Source organism: Leuresthes tenuis, unplaced genomic scaffold (genome assembly GCF_036924035.1).
Source record: "Leuresthes tenuis unplaced genomic scaffold, fLeuTen1.0.hap1 SCAF_21, whole genome shotgun sequence".
Taxonomy (NCBI): Eukaryota; Metazoa; Chordata; class Actinopteri; order Atheriniformes; family Atherinopsidae; genus Leuresthes; species Leuresthes tenuis.
Window position 1 is genome coordinate 11,099,955 of NW_027325375.1, and position 22,624 is coordinate 11,122,578.

Here is a 22,624-nt window from a genome sequence, read left to right on the forward strand (position 1 = left end):
GAATCAATCTCATAGAAATAAAATAAAGCAGAATAAAAATAGTTATACAATTAACAGCCCATATTTACATATAAAAATATAGCAAAGTAAAATTTAGCATATCACATCAATGTAAGTGTCTTTGCTTAGGGGACATCCTTATACACGCATACATACACATACGCACAGACACGCACAGATTAGCCTCCATGCATCCATACATGAACACACACATATGCACACATTTCAGCCTTCATACAAATTCACGCAACATTGTGAGAGTTGTTTTTTTCTGCTTTGGTTCCTTCGTTTCTAAAAGCGTCATGCAGAGCTGTTGTCCTTGTCATACCTAGAAACTTAAGTGCTAAATAACTTTAAAAATGTCACACTGTTTATTTTGTTGAGACATGCATGAGCTCATCTGACCTTAACAATCTATCATTCCTCTTTTCTTCCCTTCATCCAACCTCTTCCTTCTCAGCATCTTTGTCTGCCATGCTCTCCATATGCCAAATACCACAGCTCTTCTCATTCTGCCCTTTATCCCTCTCTTCCCTCACTCCCACACTCTAGTCTTCTCTGGCCCATTAAGAGCTATCATGAAGCTAATTGCCTGTTTGATCAACTCTCTGCGGACCAGGAACTAGAGGCTTTTAGCTGTCTGCATTTTAGTGGAAAGACAGAAAAGGCAGGAGGGAATACAGTTTGGATTTTGAATAATATGGTTTTTCACTAGTTTTTCACTCTTGTGCCACAAGAGATATAACAATAGATGTAAAGATTATCTGCGCTATAACCATTAAATGTCATAGCCATATTTTTTAAGTACCAAAATGATTTTTGGTCATATATATGGGCATATCAGTCTACAAATGTCAAAGAAAAAATGAAAAAATCCATTAAAAAAAAAAGTATTTAATTTTTTCCGAAATTTGTATATCAGATTATATTTAGTCATAAAGTGTTGTGTATACAAACTATGGATTCAAATCTTACAAATCATGTCAGCTTTTTTTGAAGGAGCTCCTCCAATCATATTTCTTTGTTTTGGTTGTTAATCAAGGAACTAAACCTACAGTTTTTTCACCATCAAAGTCATTGTGGACCAAGGTACAAACAGTGTCAGTTCAGGAAAAAGAGCATTTCAAGATGGAAGGAGAGTAGAGGGTAGATTATATGGGGTCGAGGAGCAGGATGGAGGTCAGTCAGAGGGAGGAGGCTGGCGACAGACTGACTTCAAGAGGAAACCCGACCAGACCTTTGGAGCTCCATTCGAACAGCTCTGCTAAAAATAAGATAAGGGAGGCTTCTTCTGCTGACAAAACAACATACACACAGGTTCCGCATACAGAAGCTGTTGGACAGTAGAAGGACACATACACACACGCACACTCCCTCGTCACAATGGATGCATTCTCTCTCTGGTTAAATAATACCCCTTTTAGCTCTAGGTGGGTGGAGAAAACATTGTCCATCTACCTCACAGTGCTTTTCCTTTACAAATGAGCTTAATGACATATAAATTCACTCAGTTTGTACAGTGCATGGTCCCTTTTTTGGTTTCAAACACTTGGTTTATTTTGCTATACTCTTTAAGCTCTTTAAGAGTCCCAGTCAGGTATTCAGTACAGCGTAACATTAGTGTCCTTGTTCATTATCTCATTAATTTTCAACATTAAGTTGAGCTTTTGGAATGTCTTTTTAGCTTCACCTTCAGTCTCATACGCTTTTTTTTCTACGACAGAAAACTGTTGGCAAAGACCATACACATCGCCACAGGTATCTTTCCTTCCTGATTTGGTCCATCACCCCTCTCTGTGCTCAGTGTGAACTTTTTGTAAAGGGTGGGGTGGAAGGAGGTTTAACAATAAATAAATAGATTTTATCACGCCAAGAATACATCACAGAAAGGAGAAATACTGTCTCTGTCTGGGAGTCTTGGCTAAGGTTGAAGGGCTGTCCATCAAAGAACAACAGCTTTGTCATCTTAAACATGAGTTTCTGTTTTCAGGTGTCTCCAACATGAATAGGCACAGTAAAGCTTTGGTCCATCCTGAGCTGGAGAAGTAAATTCAAGGTACGTTAGGTGAACAACACTTCATGGTTGGTTGGATTGTCATATTAGGTAGGTCACAATGGCTCTGTCACATCGTCATAATTGTTGATCAGTGCAGCTTTGGCCACAGTGGAGGAGGAACTGATTTGATCCAAGCCTGTCATAATGGCTTCTCCAGAGCTTTGCTACGGAGCGAGGGATGACAAGGGTTAGGGTTGGAGACGGAAATCTTACGGCACACAGTGTTTGTGTTGCTACACCTGCAGCCAGGCCTTGTGACACGGTCATGAGCACAGTGGCACAGGGCAAGGCACAGCCTGGCAGGGGGGTAGCAGCAGAGGCAGGGCAGACAGAGTGCCAGCAGACCAATTGCACTCCAGCGGGCGCAGGCATGGGCTGGAGTGCAAGAGCATGGCCGGTCAGCACAGTTATCCTCGTCATCCTGGGAAGAACAGTGATAGAATAAGCCCTTAACACAGCACAAACATGTGCCATACTCTACGGCACTCTCAACAGAGCACAGACAGCGCTGTCCACAGGCCCAGCAGGAAGGGAGGCGACGAGGGGCACAGCACTCTTGGCATTTACAACGACCACACAGCTCACAGATGAACAGATGAAGACCAAGTTCAGCTTCATCATCTGTGGGGTGTTTCTCCAAGGAAGCGTCAGGCTTAAGTTCTCGCTTAGGCTGAGAATGGATCACCGAACATAAGTTAGAGTGAGATGGAGTCAAACCTGCCAGGAGTCGCTGGTCTGAGGTGGCACTGGTCCGAGACATGGAGGAGCTTACAGTACTGGAGCGGCTCAGGTGGGAAAGATGAGTGTGCTGCTGTTGACTGTCCCTGTGGGACAATGCAGAGGAATTATAGGCGTATGCTCCATGAGGGTAACGGTCTTCATGGGCATGAAAAAATCCAGATTGAGATGCTGGTTCCAGCGCCACTGGCCTCTCCACATAATCATTGTTAGCCCGGATGGCACGAATCTGATCAAGTGACAGAACTGAGTCTAGCTCCATCCTCAAGGAATGGGTTGAGTCCATCCTGGTGAGCCAGCTGTGTGGCACCAGGGCTAGAAGCCAGGGCTGGGGCAAAGTGCTCCCAACGCTCACGGCACATCAGATAAACCTGCAAACACACAGAAAAGAGGAAGAAGAGGATGGTTAGTGAAGTTTAATTTATCTTCAAATGATTCTTTCATATCTTGTCTTAATGACATAACAGACCCAAGGAAGAAATCATATCCCTGCTCATATTTAATTACCAAACAACATATTAAAATGCAGCACATAAACACTGATCAAAACATCTAATTCTTTGGACGTTACCAATGTTTTTCAAAAGAAGAAAAAAAAAAAGACAAGATCACATGCCAGCAAGATGTATCGGAGTCAATAAATGAAACATCAGACCAAGCAAGTATGTCATTATTATTGATAATAGGAACACAGAGCAAGATAAACCCTTTCCTTTGAGGAGAAAAAAGGTTTGATTAATTATTGACAGAGAGAAGGTGCCACATTGCATAAAGTAAACAGCAGTCTGCATATTAGTCTACAAATATTCGAGCAGCACTTGATTAAAGATGGGTTTTGGCTACAGAGCCTCCACACAACTGTCAGCCATGTCATCATGACCGCTGCGATTCTCCACTGCTCAAACTAACTCTGTTATTAGCATGCCAAAGCTACAGGGAAACAACCCTGTAATTTAGCATCTGTGGAACACAGCTGTTGCTGCCATGGAGGAATCCCACCTGCAGATTCAGCCTGCCAGAACTGATGAACACTTTTCAACAATTTAGGAATCACAAATGCACAAACTTAAATCCAGAAAATGGAAACAGACTTTAAGCTCTCATGAAACAGCAAAGGCATATTGTTTGAATCCACAAATAATGTATGATTCCCCTGAAAAAATGATAGCCAGTTGGTCTGTTCCAAGCAGTTGATAATTTTTTATTGTAATTAATTATTGAAATTAAATTTGGTTACAATAATTCAAGTTCTTTGGTAATAAAAGGTGAAGGAATAAACATAACATTTACTGCATAAGATTGCATGTTATATGTTGTACACATTCTAATACTGTGACCTCCTATAAAACACCTTTCCTCGCTCTGCTCTCTTTTTTCTCTGTGCACATATAACATTATTGTTGTCATTAAATTGTGTCGCTCTTTCTCTTTCTCAGTAGGTATCCCTGGTCTGGTGTTATTGTGCTTGTTGTCCCCTCTTTCCTGTCCTGTCAAACCCCAGCTGGTTGAGGTGGATGGCCACCCTTCCTGAGTCTGGTTCTGCCAGAGGTTTCTGTTAAAAGGGAGTTTTTTCTTTCCAAAGTCACCTCATGCACGCTCAGGATGGGAGATTAGATCAAAATGAAGATTTGGTGCAATCTGTTGGTTTCCTTAGCTCTGCAACTTTTTTTAATTGGCCCTATATGTATGAATTGGACTAATTTGAAATTTGATTAATTGGATTTGATTGGATTATGATTGGATTACAATTAATTGGACTCTATTTGGTTTGAATTGGATTTATCTTTGAAGTTCCCCTAAAAAGACATTGGTTGTTATTTGGCACTATATGAATAAAATTAAATAGATATAAATATAAATAGAATCTAATTGAATTGAGTATAATTGCAACTAAACCATGAAATATAAAGATATTGTGGTCAATGTAGAATTATAAAATTCTAAATGTAAAGGTCTGACCCTTGATGAACATGCAGGAAGGAAGGAAAGAAGGAAGGAAGGAAGGAAAGGGGCATTTGTATCACTTTGAACTGAATGGATCATCAAATATTTAGTGTCTTTCAAAAAAGCACTTAAAATAATGTCCGGTTTTCAGACAATGTCTGAATCCCTTCCTCTAATACCTTACAATGACAGAAATAAGGGCCTATGTGTGAAAATGATCTGAAACCAATAAACACATACACATTATGCTGCAACCTGACATGATAAAGGCGTACTTTAGATCCCTTAAGATTTAAATTTAGTTTAAGCTTAGAAAACCTCTTGTGTTGGATTAAACTCTACCCTTTTGGAACAATACAAACTGTTCCTCCAACAACAAGCTTTTCCATTTTTGGGGGGAGACTGCCCACCAGTTACACTCTGGCCCACCAGTTACACTCTGATGTCATATGTTTCAGATTTGTAGGGATTATCCAAACTTTGGAAGGTGGAACTGAAGGAGAACCCTGTGCATTAACATGACTTTAAGGGACCGTGACAAAGTGTCCCCATGTTTTGAGTTGGAAGCCAGAACAGGTGCAAAGATGCATTATTTCACTTTGCAAACCTATGAAAATTAGGAAGTTTGGAGTACCAGAGTAACACAAATACTGATATGATGCTTTCCAAACCTAACTACTTATCGAAATAAGTGAATTTTGTTAATGTTGTCTAGATAACTTCTGGATGCCCAACTCATGTATACTCCTCACCCATGCAGATTTTGGTGCCAAAACCTAACTTAACAGTGACTGAAAACAAAAGCAGAATAGTCACACAACACAAGAACAGCGAAATAAAAGTTTCCAATGCAGAAGAGAGACTTGGGTGAAACTCCTGCACCCAAGAAAGAGTTTCTATTTACTAATAATGTATTATCAAGCTTTAGAAAATTGAACAGTACAACTACAGCAAATTCAATAGTAACAAACAATTTGATAAAAACAACAAGCAACCCGATGCAGCCCATTTCACTGATCTGTCAAAAGCTTTTGACAGTGGATATTGCACTACTAAAGCAAAAATTTGTGTTGGAATGAACATACTGTGTTTTAAAATGATCTATCAAGCAGATCTAATTTTTCTAACTCATTGTATTATTGCGACAGTTCTTTTTAATTCTATACATTAATAATCTTAATCGAGATATGTCAAAATGAATTTTTTTGCGAATTATAAAGGGATTTATTTTGTTATAAATCCATGGGGTTCAGTTCAGTTCACTTCTTGCGCCTTTGTCACTTTGCATCCTGTTTTATTTTCAAGAGTAATTATTGTTTAGTTTACCTCCGGTTTTATTTTGTAGTTTGCCTCCTTTTATATTTAGTCTTGATTACTCTCTTGTCACACCTGTTTTCTGTTGCTGATTGTCTCACCTGCTAATTATGTAATCTTCAGTATACTCCCTCAGTATATATTGTCATAGTTTCCTTTACTCCTTGTCAGGTCATTGATGTCTTCGGCCATCCATCGACCATCCATCCATCCATTCATTCCATTCTATCCATCCATATGTTCTGTCAGTCTGCTAGTTCTTTTGTTAGTTAGTTTTTTATCATACATATTTTTGTGTATATCCTGCCTTGGCAGCGTCTTTTGTTGAATGGTAACAAACCCATTTGTAATAGAAGTCCTGCATTTGGTCCTCACTACATTAAAACCCTGAATCATGACAGTATTGTTTTGTGTCTACTCCTAATCAGACTCTTTGTAAGCCACAACCTTTTGATACTGCTTATGAAGCTTTTTATGATTAAAAAACTTATTCTGAATGCAAATAGAACAAAACTGATGTTTTCAAATACAAGATAAAAGCTTCTGAATCTTCTGACTATCATCCCTATTCAGATCTTCTGCTTCTAATTTAATTCTTCAGGGAGAAATTGTCTAGCTATATAATTACTCTAGATGGTATTTCTTTGGCTTCTTGTACTACAGTAAGAAACTTCTGAGTTATTTTTGACCAGAATTGATCATTTGGCACACATATATAACAGGTTTCTAGGACTGTCTTCTTTCACCTTCGTAATTTTGTCAAAATAAGGAACATCCAGTCTCAGAGTGATGCAGTCCAAAAACGCTTCCATGCGTTTGTTAGTTCAGGTTTGGACTACTGTAATTCTTTATTGTTGAGCTGTCCCACAAATTCTTTTAAAAGCCTCCAGCTGATCCAAAATGCTGCAGCCAGAGTTCTGATGAGAACTAACAGGAGAGATCATATTTCTCCAGTTTTAGCTTCTCTTCACTGGCTCCCTGGTAGATTCAGAATAGAATTTAAAATTCTTCTCCTCACATAGAAGGCTCTTAATGACAAAGTTCCATCATATCTTAAAGATCTCAATGTTAGATATTTTCCAAACAAAGCACTTTGCTCAAAAAATAGAATGGGAGGCAGAGCATTCAGTTATCAGGCTCCTCTCTTGTGGAACCAGCTGCCAGTACATGTAAAACAGACACCCTCTCTCTCTACTTTCCTTCTTGATAAAGCGCTTCTGTCCCACCTTTCCTCACTTTTCTCTCTTTTTTCCCCCTGATTAATTTCTCATATGATATTATGTACATTTATGTACATTATTGTTTTCATTGACTTGTGTTTCTCTTTCTCAACAAGTATCCTTTGAATGGTGTTTGTTGTCCCCTTTCTGTCCTCTCAAACCCCAGCTGGTCGAGGAAGATGGCCACCCTGTCGTTTCTCTCCACAGTTCCCTCGAGCAAGCTCAAGACGGGAGATTGGACCGAAGAGAAGTTTCGGTGCAATCTGTTGGTCCTTAGCTAGGAAATTGTTTTTGAATTAGCTCTGTATGTATGCATTGGACTAATTTTGAGTCAAATTAATTGGATTTGATTGGAGTATGATCACAATGAATTGGACTCAGGACTTGAATTAGACTGTATTATTGAAGTTCCTTGAGATGACATTTGTTGTGATTTGGTGCTATATAAATAAAGCTAAATCGAATATGAGACCGAGTATTTTCATACAAATACCAAGAAAACTTTATTGATCTCCTCTTTAATCCACATACTTAGCATTTGGTTTATGGGAAAAAGAGGAAAAAGAAAAGCTAAAACTGTGTGATTAAAAAAACTTCCATGCCCACTTTCATGTGTGCTGGAATTCTCTGATATTATTTACAAGCATGCAAGCATGTAATACTTAAACACGTTGAATACAGTCTACCATGGAGTATTAAGGTTCATCACAAACATTCAAATTCCTACACACAACTGCATGTTATATACGCAGGTTGGATGGTCTGCTTCGTCCTTTAAACTTTGGTCTATCCTCATTTATAAAGTTATTGTTGATCTGGTCCGACAACCTATGTACAGACCTACACCCTTCAAATTGACAGAAGAACTATTGCCGTTATCCATTTACAATCATCTTAAAAAATTACCTGAATCCTAGGGCGATAGCCTAAAAGAATCTAAGCAAATTTTAAACAAACATTATATTGCCAAAAGTATTCACTCACCCCATCCAAATAATTACATTCAGGTGATCATATCACTTCCATGGCCACTGGTGTATACATTCAAGGACCTAGGCATGCAGAGCGCTTCTACAAACATTTGTTAAAGAATAGGTCACTCTCAGGAGCTCAGTGAATTCCAGAGTGGTACCGTGACAGGATGCCACCTGCATGTGCAACAAGACCAGTCGTGAAATTTCCTCGCTACTAAATATTCTACAGTCAACTGTCATTGGTATTATAACAAATTTCAAGTGGGAAAGGTCAGGATTGACCTGTCTGCCTCCAATGATGTTGAAATGAAATTATCATGAAGTTTTGGTTTTGGTCTAAGAAAGGTTAGATACCGTTATAAGAAAAGAAAATATGTGATTTTGTTTAAAATCTTGCTTACAATAACAAAATGATTATGATAATTGTTTATTTTGATAAGGTTTCAATTAAAGGGAAACTTTAGCTCTATACTTGACTGTGTAAAATGTAAAATTTGACTTTGTAAAACAATCTCACTGCATGTTGGTATTATTGTTGTATAATTGTCTTGTTATGTTATGTGGAACTAGAAAAAAACAAACAAGTGACCTGTGGAAAAAGCTGTGAAAAAACAACAGAAGAAGAGCAAACTGAACTTGGGACGAGGGAAAAACATGAAACCCAATAATGGTAATCTATCACTGCAAAGGCATTGCAGCATGAATAATTATTTTTCTTATTTTTGGCAGATATTTTTCTTTTCTTTCAGTGTTCAAGGAGACTTTTGATCCAATTCTGGCACAAAGGTGTTCTTCTCTCCTGCTTTGTCATACAGTATCTACACCATGGGCCCCTCCCTCTACAAGTCCAGCCATAAAACAGCAGATAAGAAGGGCCAAGTTGGTTAGATGAGGATGCATTTTTCAAATTAGACTGAGAAGAAAGGAGAGGTCCTGGAGACTAATCTCATCAGACAGCGGCGGCTGCAGCCCTGTCATACTCTCCTACTTTCCTATCAGCCCATCTAATTGGTAAAAAAAGAAGCTTGCTGTTCATTTCCATGACCTAATATATTTTTACAACTACTGCCACCTTTATTATGGCACAAATGCTGCAAGTCATGTCAGAAGTTTATAAATACTGCAAAACAAGCATTCAACCGAATTTCTCTTTTTCATCACCAAATGTTAAATCTATAATATATCTGAAATTTGTGATTAGCATCAGAGTGAACAATTAATTAACTGTTTCGAGGCATGTTTTCTCTATGCTTGCATGTTTTGTATATATTTGTATTTTTGATATTGTTTCACAAGTATTATGGGGGAAAATAATATTGGGCTACTCCGGCTTCCTCCCACCGTCCAAAAACATACATGTTAGGTTAACTGGCGTCTCTAAAATTGTCCTTAGGAGTGAGTGTAAGCGTGTGTATGGTTGTTTGTCTCATTTGTCTCTGTGTGGCCCTGTGATGTACTGGAGACCCCGTACAGGATGTATCCCACCTCTCACCCGATGACCGCTGGGATAGGCTCCAGCCCCCCCGCGACCCGACCGACGGATTAAGTGGGTATAGAAAATGGATGAATGGATGGATAACATTAGGCTTATAGCCCTGGTTTCACCATGAAAACAAGACTGGAAAACATCTTCAGTGATTGGCTTTGCTGAGTGTTTTGGCTTGTGATGCTCAGTCTGGCTCTGATGGAGAGTGTCTGTTATCAATCCTCTGCCAACAGCAGCTGGGATGAGAGTTTTAAGTGTGTGTGTGTGTGCGTGTGTGCATGTGTGCTAAAGGATGTAGAAGGGTGGGGCAGCCAGCATCCTCCCCTCTCACATTACAAGTGGTGCTGCAGGATGTGTGTCTGTGTTTTCTTTGAGTCACATGTTTGTTATTGTGTGCTAGTAATTGCATGAGGATTCTGGGTAGCTGACTTCCCAAACATGTTTCCATGGCTACATCTTCCAGTAAAAGGGTGTGGGATAAAATCTGCAGCAGTGACTCACAGAGTCACAGTGTTTTCTGGTTAAGATGTCACAAAGAAAAATTTGGATTCACTTTTTCAACTCAGTCTTGAAAATATGCATACATTTATGTGCAACATGAGTACAATAAATGCACAGAATATGTCAATCATTCCCAAATATCCCTAAACCTTATTTCTAAGTTAGTCAAATTTAGTAGGCATATAACCACAGGGTTGTTTGACATCAGTAACAAGAGTGGTGTTAAATCTTAAAGGGTGTTAAATCTTCACTTTGAATTAGTGAATTTAGTTATCACCATAGTAGGTCAGCCTACACAATCACATACAAAAATGAACACAAAAAAACATTATTCTTGGTTAAACATTACAGACTACATTCAACTCCTCTCAAGGAGAACATAATGTGTAACTGTTCTAGTGATTGCTTAAGTACTCTCAGCTTTTCCAGAAACATGGCTCCAAAATGTAGTAGGATGTCTTTATTGAACCTGGCTTGCAGCTGGTAACTTTATGTTTGGACATGTTGCTGTAAAAAAGAAGGACAATCTGACACTTTTGTTACTGTGTACTAACTGGGTTTTTATTTCCACTTTTAAATCACTGAAAATAGTGGAAACATTTAAATAACAACTGTAGAGCCTGAGCCATTCTAGACCTGAATTCTTTAGTTGCCGTTACGTTTTTGGTCTACAGCATTCCTGCAGGCTTATTTGCTTTCTTGTACTCTACAGCCACAGACTGGATCAGTGTCCATAAATTGTGCATATACAAGCATTTTCTTATCCTGCCATGGGCATTATGGAAAAGTTTAACCACAGTAATCCGAAAGTCTGATACACTTGGGCACCTTTAAATCTTAAAATTTTAAAACTTGTGTCATTAAAGTATTTTTTTTATTTGCTTATTGTGTGTGTTTGTGTTTGTTTGTTTAAATATTATTTGATCGGTACATAGAAATGTTGTTGTGCCCATCTTTGAGTCGTTGTATCTGCAATTGTAAAGCCCATAGACCAAAGTGATCAAAGTCACCCACAATAAATATATGATTAACTGTGATTATCTACCAAGTCATACAGTTTAATCGAGATTCTATTTAGATCACTTGACAGAACCAACAGTTTTCATTTTGTCGTTCTCCGTCTTAGTTGACATATCACTCATTACACCATTTTTGCCTGAAAAGTTGTCTAAAAGTCTAAATTATCAGTGTGGATCACATACATTTCCCCACGATTGATTTCCCACAAATTTGATGGATGTTCCGGAGTAACTTAATTCAGGTTTAGGGGTAAAACAGGATTATTATAGTAGCACAATATATATATATTTTTTTTATTTAGCAGATAATCTACTTGGCTTAGAGTTAAGGGGAGTGGACAGGAGCGTTATTCATTATTTTTCTCTTTCTCTCATTCTGTAACTGGTGCTCTTCAGAATAATCACATTTCAAAGTGTTCTCCAGAAGGAACAGCAGACAGTAAGACAAAAAGCTTTTATTCTGAAGATAGTATATGAAGAGTATTTAGTTGTGTTAACATAAATGTATGGGAAAGTGTATTTAACATCCTACATGTGATTAAATCCATTAGATACAAATGGTGCACACAGAGAGTTGGTGACACAAATACACTGTTTATTTGACTGGGATAATGTCCCTAATAATCACATGTGTAACATAAAAATTGAATCAATGAAGGAAACCAAACTAAGAGCAAAATGGTGACAGAGCTGTTGTTTCAAGAGGCCTTCACCAGTAACCTGAGGATGGACCTCTGTGCTGAGGGAGTATCAGCAATGACTGAGCCTGTGACTTGGGACACACACTCCTCCTCCTCCTCCTTCACTTTTTCTACACACACAAAAAAAAAAACACTCTTTGAAGACTGTCTTTGCCACCCAATCACGTCTTAAGCTGCCAGGTTTGAATTGGTGCGTCACTAGGCAGTGTACTTGTTAGCATTCTTGTTGCACATCGGAACATACATTAGTAAAAGAAGTTAGTAATTACAACATTTATAATTAATTCAGTTTGACGAGTTTTATCTATTGTTTAATTCATTTTTGTCTTTTAGTTCATTATGAATCTCTTTTTGCACTTTTTATAGATCCCTTGTCAGTGACATTGAGGAGCTAAATAGTTTCACTGTGATTTATTTTGTGCTTTGGTATTTTTGTTTTCAGTTTTCTGGATGTTTTTTTAGGTCAAAATGGACATTTCCTGTCCCTGACCCCACATAGAGGTCAGACCATTTCCTCCATAATGACCGGGGACTAAATTAAGTACAAGCGAAATCTATCACACCTGAAATCGGTGTACTGGATGAAGTAATTTTGAGGTATCCAAACTTTTATGGTTGGAATTTTAGCACTTTGATTGGTCAAGGACTGTCTTATTTTCTCCTCTCATTCTCGGTTATCTCACAGTCAGTCTTAATAATATTCCTTAAAATCTGTTTATCTTTAGGTGTACTGTAGATTTCATTACTTTCAGTGAACAAAGCACTAAAACCTATCCATTCATGCCCTAATCCATCAATTGTAAAGGTTACCGCATTGGTCAAGCAAGCTTGATAAAGAAAAAGGAAAAGAGAGTAGCCATCGGGAGAACAAAGGCATCAGTGACAGAGAGGAAACAAATTTTGATTGTTACAATACTTAGTTTCTAAAGTACAAATAAAAACCTCTCCTCAACCCTGCAGAAAGGTGGCACATTGCCAGATTTTGATTGATTGAAGCTGACATGCACTTCTTACTGCTCTCAGTCCGTCTTGTTGTCAGCACTGTAATCCTACCATAAATGAGAGCAGCAAAGAAAGATAATGTTTTATTTAGTCATTTGAATTTGTTTATGCTTAAGGGGACCAATTTTGATAACTAATCTTTGCAGGACTGTGTAGATCTAAATGCTTGTGTAATTGTAATGCTTCTTGCAGAGCTTCTCTTTTTATTTTCCAGAATCATTTGCAGTTGGTGCACTTGGAGTCCAAACAACTTGAGATTGTTCCATACTCCATCAGATGAGTAGTAAAAAAATCTTGTCATTGCTGCAGCTTTAAGGAAACAAATTTTTGATGGCTTTTGCAAATGCCTTAATGAGCTTTATCATTATGCTACTGTTCCAGGTTAAAGTCAACACAGCATTTCTCCGTTCAGCTACTGTGGCTCATGTGACTTATCCTTCGGTACTTTTGCCCATTTCAAGTAAATCAAAACCAAACCAAACATTTTTGTCAAGGTGAAAGCCACCATACGTTGACAGTTCAGAACTATAGGAGCGCAAAGCATCATCAAATCAGAACTTAAAAAATCTTTCAAATAATCTTCAAATATGATCTTCTGTACTTTCAACTTCCATTATTGTTTAAATGAAGTTTCAGAGAGTTTTCAAAACTGTCTTTTTTGGTACCGTTCAAGTTTTTTCTTGTTTAAAAATATTTACTTAAAAATAGAAAAGAAAAACACCATGCTTTACATGTCTAAAGCAGAAAAAGACTTACAATCTTTGCTGAGCTGTTGTCTGCCCGCTGACTCTCAGACTTCCGCTGAGTCTGGACTCAACCTGCTGATGGTCAATGGACTTTAATGGATGAAGCATAGCTGCATCTCTCACAGATGACATCATGGTTTCAGGCTATTTTAAAACTGACTGCAGTGACCCTAGGAATGAGGAGGGGTTGCCCTCATCTCTCCTTCTCTCCCTGCCTCCCTCACATTAAATTCACTGCCTGTCTTCACTCTCCCTTTTCATCCATTCAGCACTGACCTGCCCTTTAACTTCTCTGGCTTTTTTTACAGTTTTTTCAGCCTGTCACATTTTAAGTTTTATGCCACTCTCTCTGCCTCTCTAAGTCTTTCTTGCAGAATAAGCAAGAAATAATTTACAGCAATACATTTTGGGAAATCTTGTTTTTCAGCTGAGAGGATCGATACAAATTTAATATTTTTGCTGGTATGGCAGTGAGCCTGAGCCTTAAATGTGAAAATAACACAAACACACAAACAGGACAATAGCTAAACATTTTCAAATCCAGAGCACAATGTACTGAATGTTTCCCCAACTGTAGCCCCAACATTTTGAAAGACATTCCAACCAGTAATAAAAAAATTCTGTTATCTATTATTATTCTATTATTGTTTATCTGATGGTTCGATTACATCTCTGTAAAGTATATGATAATAACTTTTCTTTAAAAATCACCTGTGTTACTTTTTTTGTTGATGTAGATTAGGAGTTCAAGGTGGGGTGTTTTTTTTAAGATTTAAAGACCAATGCTGTCTAATTTTGGCTTTTTACAGATCAAAGCTGTCATATTTTATTTGATCTGGAAAAAAAAATTGCAACAAGTGAATCAAATGATTTTAAGAGATTTAAGAATTTTATGTTTTACAAAGCTAGAATGTTCAGTTGTAAGAGTCAGTTAAACTCAGTTCATTCTATATGCAATTCATATTGCATCAAATCACAACAAATGTCATCTCAAGGCACAGATGCAGTCCAATCCATGCCAGTTGAAAAGAAAAAAAAATAGAATAATATAGAATTCATTAAAATCCAAAGTAACCAGTGAGTGAAATTAGATATTTTATGTCGTATTCTTTCCTATATACATGAAAACAGCAACACAAACAACTATATTGGCTATGAGTTTTGTTAATGTGCTATAGACTGGATAGTTTTGTGGTATGATTTCCACCTTTCATGTGGGAGACCAGGGTTCTCCCTTTGTATGAAAAGGTAGGGGTCCTTAGGCAAGACCTCCTTACCCTATCTGCCTGCCTGTAAGTCACTTTGGATAAAAGCATCTGCCAAATGCATAAACATAAACATGGTCTATCATGAATGTTGCTTAAGTTGCTGATATTATTAGATGGATGCATTTGCAGTATGACCATTTCTTTTTGGTCAGATTGCAGGGTGTTTAGCTCTGAATTTAGAGTTGATAACCTCTACTTTTTTTCTTTTTTTTTTAATCATTGGTATAGAACTGAGAAGATCAGTCAAGAGACATTGTCATTTCTTACACATTTTGGTGCACATATCTATGAAGTAGTATGCGTTCACACAAATGAATGCAAGTGAACAATGAAAAAACACTGCTTTAACTGGCAAAAATGCAGTTCGTGCACATTTCTTCCTTTATGCATTCTCACAGTTTTAGTTGTGAATCTATACATTTATGTGCATGAGGCCCATAGTTATTGTAATCTTAGATGTTCCATAGTGGAAAATGTAGACACTAAACATTTCTGTGGGTGTAAAAAAATTTTAATTTGAAACTTGAATTTAGAATATTGCTTAAAGGCACCAAATAATTGCAAATATTTGGACTGAAACATGTTAAAGCACATTTAAACCAGCTAATTCATGTGGTCAAAACATTTGATCAAAGCACATCCAGTTTTTCTGGTTGTTTGACTGAGTGTGAGTGTGAGTGTGAGTGTGTGAGTGTGTGGGCATGTGCCTGTGCATGTGTGTGCGTATGTGTGCCCAGTAAGGCACTAAGACCCAGGGGCCTTCCTCTTGATGCCCTCTGGGAGCACAGCAGGATTGAATAACAATAAACTGGATGAGATACCGGATGTGCCGAATCTGACCCCAACGGAAAGACTGAAATAGACACTGCAGACTAGCAAGTCCAGGCAGAGGAGGGAGGAGAAGAGGGAGGGAAGAAGCAGTGAATGAGAATGGGATGGTAAGAGATCGAGCTGCTAACTAATCTGAAGACAAGCATAACCAGGTTGGCTTACCCTTTGTATTGTTTAGCCAACATTTGATAACTGAAAGCCCAGGGTCATTGTAAAACATGAAGAAGAATCTAAACAAAAAACACCCAACATGACTTCACATATTTCAGAGAAAGGTATGCCATTTATGTATATCCTGCAGACAGTGAAACCTGTTCTCACTCCAACTTGTCACTTACGGAAGCTTGATCCGGAGCCAGCAATCAGTTACCGAATACTTTTAACATATAAGAAAGTCGAGCAGTAATAGGGAAGGCAGTCAAAATAATAAAAAGGAAGCTGAAAAAAGCATTCTCAAAATTGGACTTAACACAAATCTCAATTGTCCATCCTTCTTTTCCCCTCCAACCTCCTTACACAATCCATGTTATTTGATTAAGTCAGCACTGTAGAATGATGTTTTCCTGTTGGTGTTTACTATTAGCACAGGTGGTGCGTCACTTACCACTGCAGAATAATACCAGCAATACGCAGCAGCAGAGCAGGTCCTTGTGCATTGAAAGTGACAGGAAAGGGGAATACCATGCATTGAAAACTGACACTAGACTTAGAATCAATAGTGTTTGTGATGAGTTGGAAATAAGAATGTGATAAATGGGACTCATAACCAGGTAAGGTGGAAAAAAAATACATTAACATTCAATATACATTGCTTGAGGGTCTATGATAAGGCATGATGCTTTCGTAACATGTAAAAGGAACGCATTACATTATGTGTAATGCGTTCCTTTTACACATAATTCTGATCAGTTTGTTTTTAATACGTAAACCTAGCCATATGTTTTAGGTACCTATGACAGTAGATGAACTCGGGGTCCCTAACTTACAGTTATGTGTAATTTCCCCACACCATCCTCCACCCTCCTAAAGTGGATGTTCTCTCTAGGGTAAAATTCACAAGACGCTGTGACTCTGTGCTCATTTTACTTAATGAAAAGCAAGAGAAACTCATGTCAAAGAACATGGATAAATGTATCATGTGTTGTCAACAAAAATAAATAGCTGCTTGCTCCTGATCCAAACTTGGAAACTTGGCTTAATAACAACTTGACAGACTCAGCATTTTAACTTGATGGAATGCAAATCAAGTCCAGTGCTGCTCTTCAGAGGCAGCTGGTGTGACTGCTCTACAAAAGTACTGAAACCTGAACAGTTCAAATGCAAACTTCATCTCATGGTTTTTGGTACCTATTGTTTCCTTTGAAAGGTTTTAGCAGTATATGCCCTTTTTTTTTTTAAATTGCATAGCAGATGTTATTAGATTTTTGCCATTTACGTTTTCTTTTGTTGTACAATATGAGCACACAGCAGGCTTAACATGGTAAGAAAATGTTCAAAGTCAGACCACCAATTTGTTCATTCAGCACTTAATGTGTACAGTAAAACGTACTAAAAATAGTACGTTTTACTGTTGATTTCAGTTTGATCCCATAGAATTCAATTGCTGGTCATAGATCCGATTAAGCGATATCACTGCATGCAGATATTCACAAAACGCTAGTATGTTTCAGTGTTAAAGTAGAATTAAGTTTTTGTTGATGTAAAAGTTTAAGGAAGATTCAATTGCAAGGGATGTTTTTATTTTTATTTTATAGAAAACTGCCAGTTTAAAAGGTTGACTTCAGCAAGATCAGAGTTTGACAACAGTGACAGTGACATAAGTCCCTGAAACTTAAGATGAACATGATTTATCTTTTCAGTTTCTATTTTCACTTTGTTGTTATCGGTTTACTATGAACAACTGCTGTTTGCTGTGGGTAACATCTTTCTGAGTATTTCCATAATTTTTTAGTGCACCATTTGGTTTATGCTTAAATTACACTGGTTTTTGGAAAAACTTTACGCCTTTTAACTTCTCCCTTCCACTGCTGATGTTACTGTTGGGCATTTAAGAGTAAAAATCTGAGTGATGTTTAGATTATACAGAATAACATCAATCACAGTAGGTCTAAAACATTAACATGAAAGACAATACTCCCTCCTGCTTGTTAAATTGCTTGTAATCCAACTGCATGCAATGATAATGACATATTAGGAGCATTGTTGGAGGAGGGAAATAACAGTGTAATATTCAGGAATACAGAATATACAAGATGAAAGTCACACATGACTTGAACACTAGCTAACAGAAATGTGCTGGGAAAAAGGTTTTACAGGGCCATATTAACTTTATTATGACACAAACACATTTTATACAGTGGATCGACCTCAAATGTCCACTGTTGTTATGTGAAAAAGTTGCTATTTTAGAAAATGACAACAACTTTTTTTTCCTTTTGTGACAAATACATTTTTTTACATCTTTTTCCTTCTCTAGTATAGAATCTCCATACTTTCTCAGTTTATGGTTTATAGTGCATTACTGCTGTTACTGTCGGACAAAGACTCAAGGCCCATCCATCCCCTCGCGCGCTCATTTATATGAACAGCATTTTCTCATTTGTTCATCTAGACGTCATACTCCTCTACACATACTATCCCCTCCCTTCCTTCAATTCATCCATCCATTCATCGTTACTCAATCTGTCCACCGATCGCTCACACTCTGGTCATCCTATTCGTATTCTCTCTCTCCCTCCCATTAGTCTGTCCTGCTGTTTTCTAATTCACCCACCCCTCCAGTCCCACTCCAGCGGAGATGGATATTGACATTCTACATCCGACCTTGAGGACAATCAATCCCAACCCCACATGTCCCCAGTTGTCAAACAGTTCAAACACACTGATGCCAAGCAATTGCTTTTCATAACTATTTGCTCTATCTCGTTCGGACATTTCACTATTGTGCAAGCTTAAAGTTGTACTCAAAAAGTTACTGTGCAAATACACAATGTCAGAATAACTTCAATTCACGACAAATAAAACAAAAATTTGGATATGTCCATGACAGTGTATATCATATCTATATAAAGATAATGATATAGAGTGCTAAATTACTGTTTTTCCTTAGAGCCAACACACAAAAGAACCTAAAATAAGCAATGATGAGTAAAACAACGAGACTCATTATTGAAACACCTGCCAAACATCAAATAGAAACAAGGATTTATACAACTAGAAGTTTAGGAGGTACTCTCCTGTCAAGCTTTAAACAGTTCTGTTAAGGGATTCATGCACAAATTTGAGGAAGCAGTGACTAGTAGCTTTATGTTGGATTTACCTGCTCAGAGTGTGTGGAGGAGAAATGCACAAATTGCCCTTGTGGTTCCAAACACTTTTGCAAAATTTTAATTATGCCCACATGACTAAATTCATCCCAAAGGGAAAAAGCTATAAACTGTAAGCTACCATTAGTCTGGTAACATTTAGCCAGTTTTATTATTTGAATATTAATACATCAGTTCAGCACTGTGATTGAAATCCATCTCAGCTCAATCCTGCAGAATTTGGAAGATAGTGGATCAGTGTCCATCTGCAGGGTGTTTATTAACTGACTGAATACATGCAAATTGTTTTGGATTTGAGCAAATATTCATGAGCTATTGTAAATGTTTGTCTGATGCTTGAATGTCTGCTTTACACCTGACATGCCAACTTATAATTTGGAGCAATGAAAACTGTGTATTCTGCTGCTGCTGCCAAATTCTAAAGTAAAAAATAAACAACTTGAAACAGAAATCTTATTTTAAGATGCTATTTTAAGAAAAACAAAATGATGACTTATTTCAACAAAAATCCCAATGGAATGTTGTCATTCCAAGGTCATGTAAATCATCAATAGTTCATCAGCAGATTAAATGGCGACAGGAGGAATTTATGCTTACCTCTAATTGGTGGGAGATCCATTCTGCGGTGGTGTGCTGGGATGTCCTGTATGTCACTGTCCGAGTGCACTTCTGTAGTATCTCTACAATGTCCTTGACTAATAATAGTGTATCAGTAATTAGTTTTTTGTTTTTAAGTGACTTAGTTTTGTTAAACCTATATAATACTTCTGTAATAACCCTGTACAACTATTTCATGAATTAACTTAAATCCTGTGGTCTTAAGGCTGTGCATTTGCGAGTGGTGGAGGCAGGAAGGATGCTCTTTTTCGGTGTGACGCGCCCTTCTTTTTCTCCCCTTTACAGAGCTCCCACAGGAGCACTCTGATACCAGTGCTTCCTCTTAAGGTCACCTCCTCCTTCACCTCCCAAAAAGAAGTCAATCAGTCCCTTTAAGCTCCCTGAATAGAAGAGCTCCACTTTCACTGTCCAAGTTGTTAAGACATTCAAGTTGGAATAGTTGTTGGAATCCTGTTAAATAAACAAGCGCAGATCTGACTTATGATTATTCACCTGCATAGCGTAAAGAGTCCTTGGATTAAAAAAAAAAAAAGGAAATATTTGAACGCAGGAGCAATGTTTAAAGCAGCTCAGTATTTTTGGATGTAAAAAATTGTGATGATGAAAAAGAAAAACAAATGCTCTTGAGGTTTGGAGTTAGAGAAGTCTTAAATCATAGAATGACTGCAGACTTTTTTGTTAAAATAAAAATTGTTTCTGTCGTTAAAAAAATCTTTCTGCTTCCCTTCTGTTGTGCTCTCCTCTTCTCTTTCTGAGAGATGAATGACTGAGAGCTGCATGTACTTTCTCTCCCTTTCTCTCTCTCTCTCTCTCTCTCTCTCTCTCTCTCACACACACACACAGTCCAGTCAGCCATCCTCTTCCCTTCCTCTCTTTAACTCCTCCCTCTTCCATCACTGAATTTAGTTCAATGTAGTTCAGCTGTTCTGAATATGACAAGGAAGAATTCTGAGTTGGGGGTACAATATTATTTATATGTATATTAATTTTATTTATTCATTTTTTATTTAACTTTTTTTTTTAAGCAAACCAAAAATAACAATTAAAACCTTTTTTTTAAAACCATCAATCTGGAGCTTGCATTACTGTTCCTACTGTTGTTCCTACTCTATACGCACATCTAGTTACTGGGACTTTTGCCTATTTTTTTAATCAAAACTGCTCTCGCTCCTTCAATTTTGATGGATTCTGTTGGTGGACAGCAATCTTTAAGACATACAACAGATTCTCAACTGGATCTAGGTCTATGTTTTGACTGTGCCATTCCAACACATTTAAACATTTCCCCAAAAACCAATCAGTTGTTAATTTGGCAATATGCTAGGAGTCATTGTCTGGCTGGAAGGTGAATCTCCAGCCCAGTCTCACAGCTCTTGAAGACTGAAACAAGTTTTCCTCAACAATTTCCCTGTATTTAGCCCTATCCATCATTCCCTCAGTCCCTCAGTTCTGACCAGTTTCCCAGTCCCTGTTGATAGAAAATCCCAACAGCAAGATACTGCCATAGCCATGCTTCAATGTAGTTCAGCTGTTGTGAACATGACATCGAAGAACTCTGAGTTGTCATAAATGATAAATGATCATAAATGAGTTGCAATGTAATTTATGATTTTTTTTTTTATTAATTAATTTTTTTTTGTTTACTTTTATTTTTTTGTGAAGCAAACCATAGCCATGCTTCACTGTAGGATGGTGTTCTTGGAGTGATTAAAGTTATTGGGCTTGTGCCAGACAAAACCCTTTCCATTATGACCAAATACTTCTGATCTTTATGGTCTTAGTCTGATTATAAGTTTGAGGAGTTTCCTACATGACTTTTGATAAACTCTAAACTAGCCTTCCTTTTTATCTTCAAGCAATGGCTTTTTTCTGGCCACTCTTCTATAAAGCCCAGCTGTCTGGAGTGTACAGCTTATAGTGGTTCTATGGACATATACACCTATCTCCTCTGTGGAGCTCTCAGCTACTCTAAAGTTTACAGCTCAGTATTTTGATTCCCTAACTTTTGTACAATGTCTGGTGAGCAAATAGACTCAAATGTCTCAACTTTGAAGTGTCTTTTTCCGACCAAGACACAGGATTTTAGAAACTTTTAGTAAAATATATACAGGAATCATATTTTACCAGAAATAACTGTGTATAGTGTTAAAGTGTTAAAATGATCAAGGTAAATCAAAATGATTTGAGTTACCTTGAGACAGTCATCTGATTATGTTATGTATATTAGTTTAATTTAAATTAGTGACACTCTTGCATTGAAGGCAACACACAACTTTTACTTTGCAGGGGAGGTCTTTTTAGCTTCCTTGGTTAGTTTTTATTGTAAAAGTCTTGTAATAGAACAAGCTGAAACTTTTGTGTTTGATTTACACACTTTTGTGTTTTGATTTGCATTTGACATCTTCATTCAATATGGGATTTTTTTTAAATAAATTTTATAAATATTTGAAACAATTGAATTTGACCATTCTCCCTAAATGGGCATTTTACCTTAAATGAGGACAACCGCAGATGAATTGTTCTTATTGGACTATTATTGGCTTTTGTTTTGTAATAACTTTACATGCAAGTATTATCAGGTTTTGGAAAGCGCATGACCTAGTATATGCAGAAATTGCCTGAAACATTAGGGCTATGTTGGGGGCTGGGATGCTCCAGGTATTTACATCCACTTCTGCCTTCTTATTATAGATCTGTCATAGAATATCAAAAGCCAACAATCTCTCGAATTATTTAATTTTGATTGTTACACTTTTACTGACCCCGACGACGATTGTACTAATAGAGAAAAAAGGGTAGGATGAGATTTTAATTTATCCCTTCATACATTTGCTGCATGGCTTGAATATGAACCTCAGCTTTTGTGTGTGTGTGAGAGAA

At 37.4% G+C, this 22,624-nt stretch overlaps 1 protein-coding gene across 1 annotated transcript; it reads right to left on the minus strand.

Moving 5' to 3' along the window:
* Positions 1–913: 913 nt before the first annotated feature.
* On the minus strand, positions 914–20,231 carry LOC140280143 (protein sprouty homolog 3). The gene is made up of 2 exons (XM_072375426.1): positions 19,724–20,231; positions 914–3,165 (listed from the first exon to the last, which is right to left on the minus strand). Exon 2 carries the CDS (start codon positions 3,078–3,080, stop codon positions 2,196–2,198), a length of 885 nt encoding a protein of 294 aa, XP_072231527.1. The 5' UTR covers positions 3,081–3,165; positions 19,724–20,231; the 3' UTR covers positions 914–2,195.
* Between the last annotated feature and the right edge of the window lie 2,393 nt (positions 20,232–22,624).

Coding starts and splice junctions, on each gene's coding strand:
- LOC140280143 (XM_072375426.1), bottom strand. CDS start 3,080: ATGGACTCAACCCATTCCTTGAGGATGGAGCTAGACTCAGTTCTGTCA.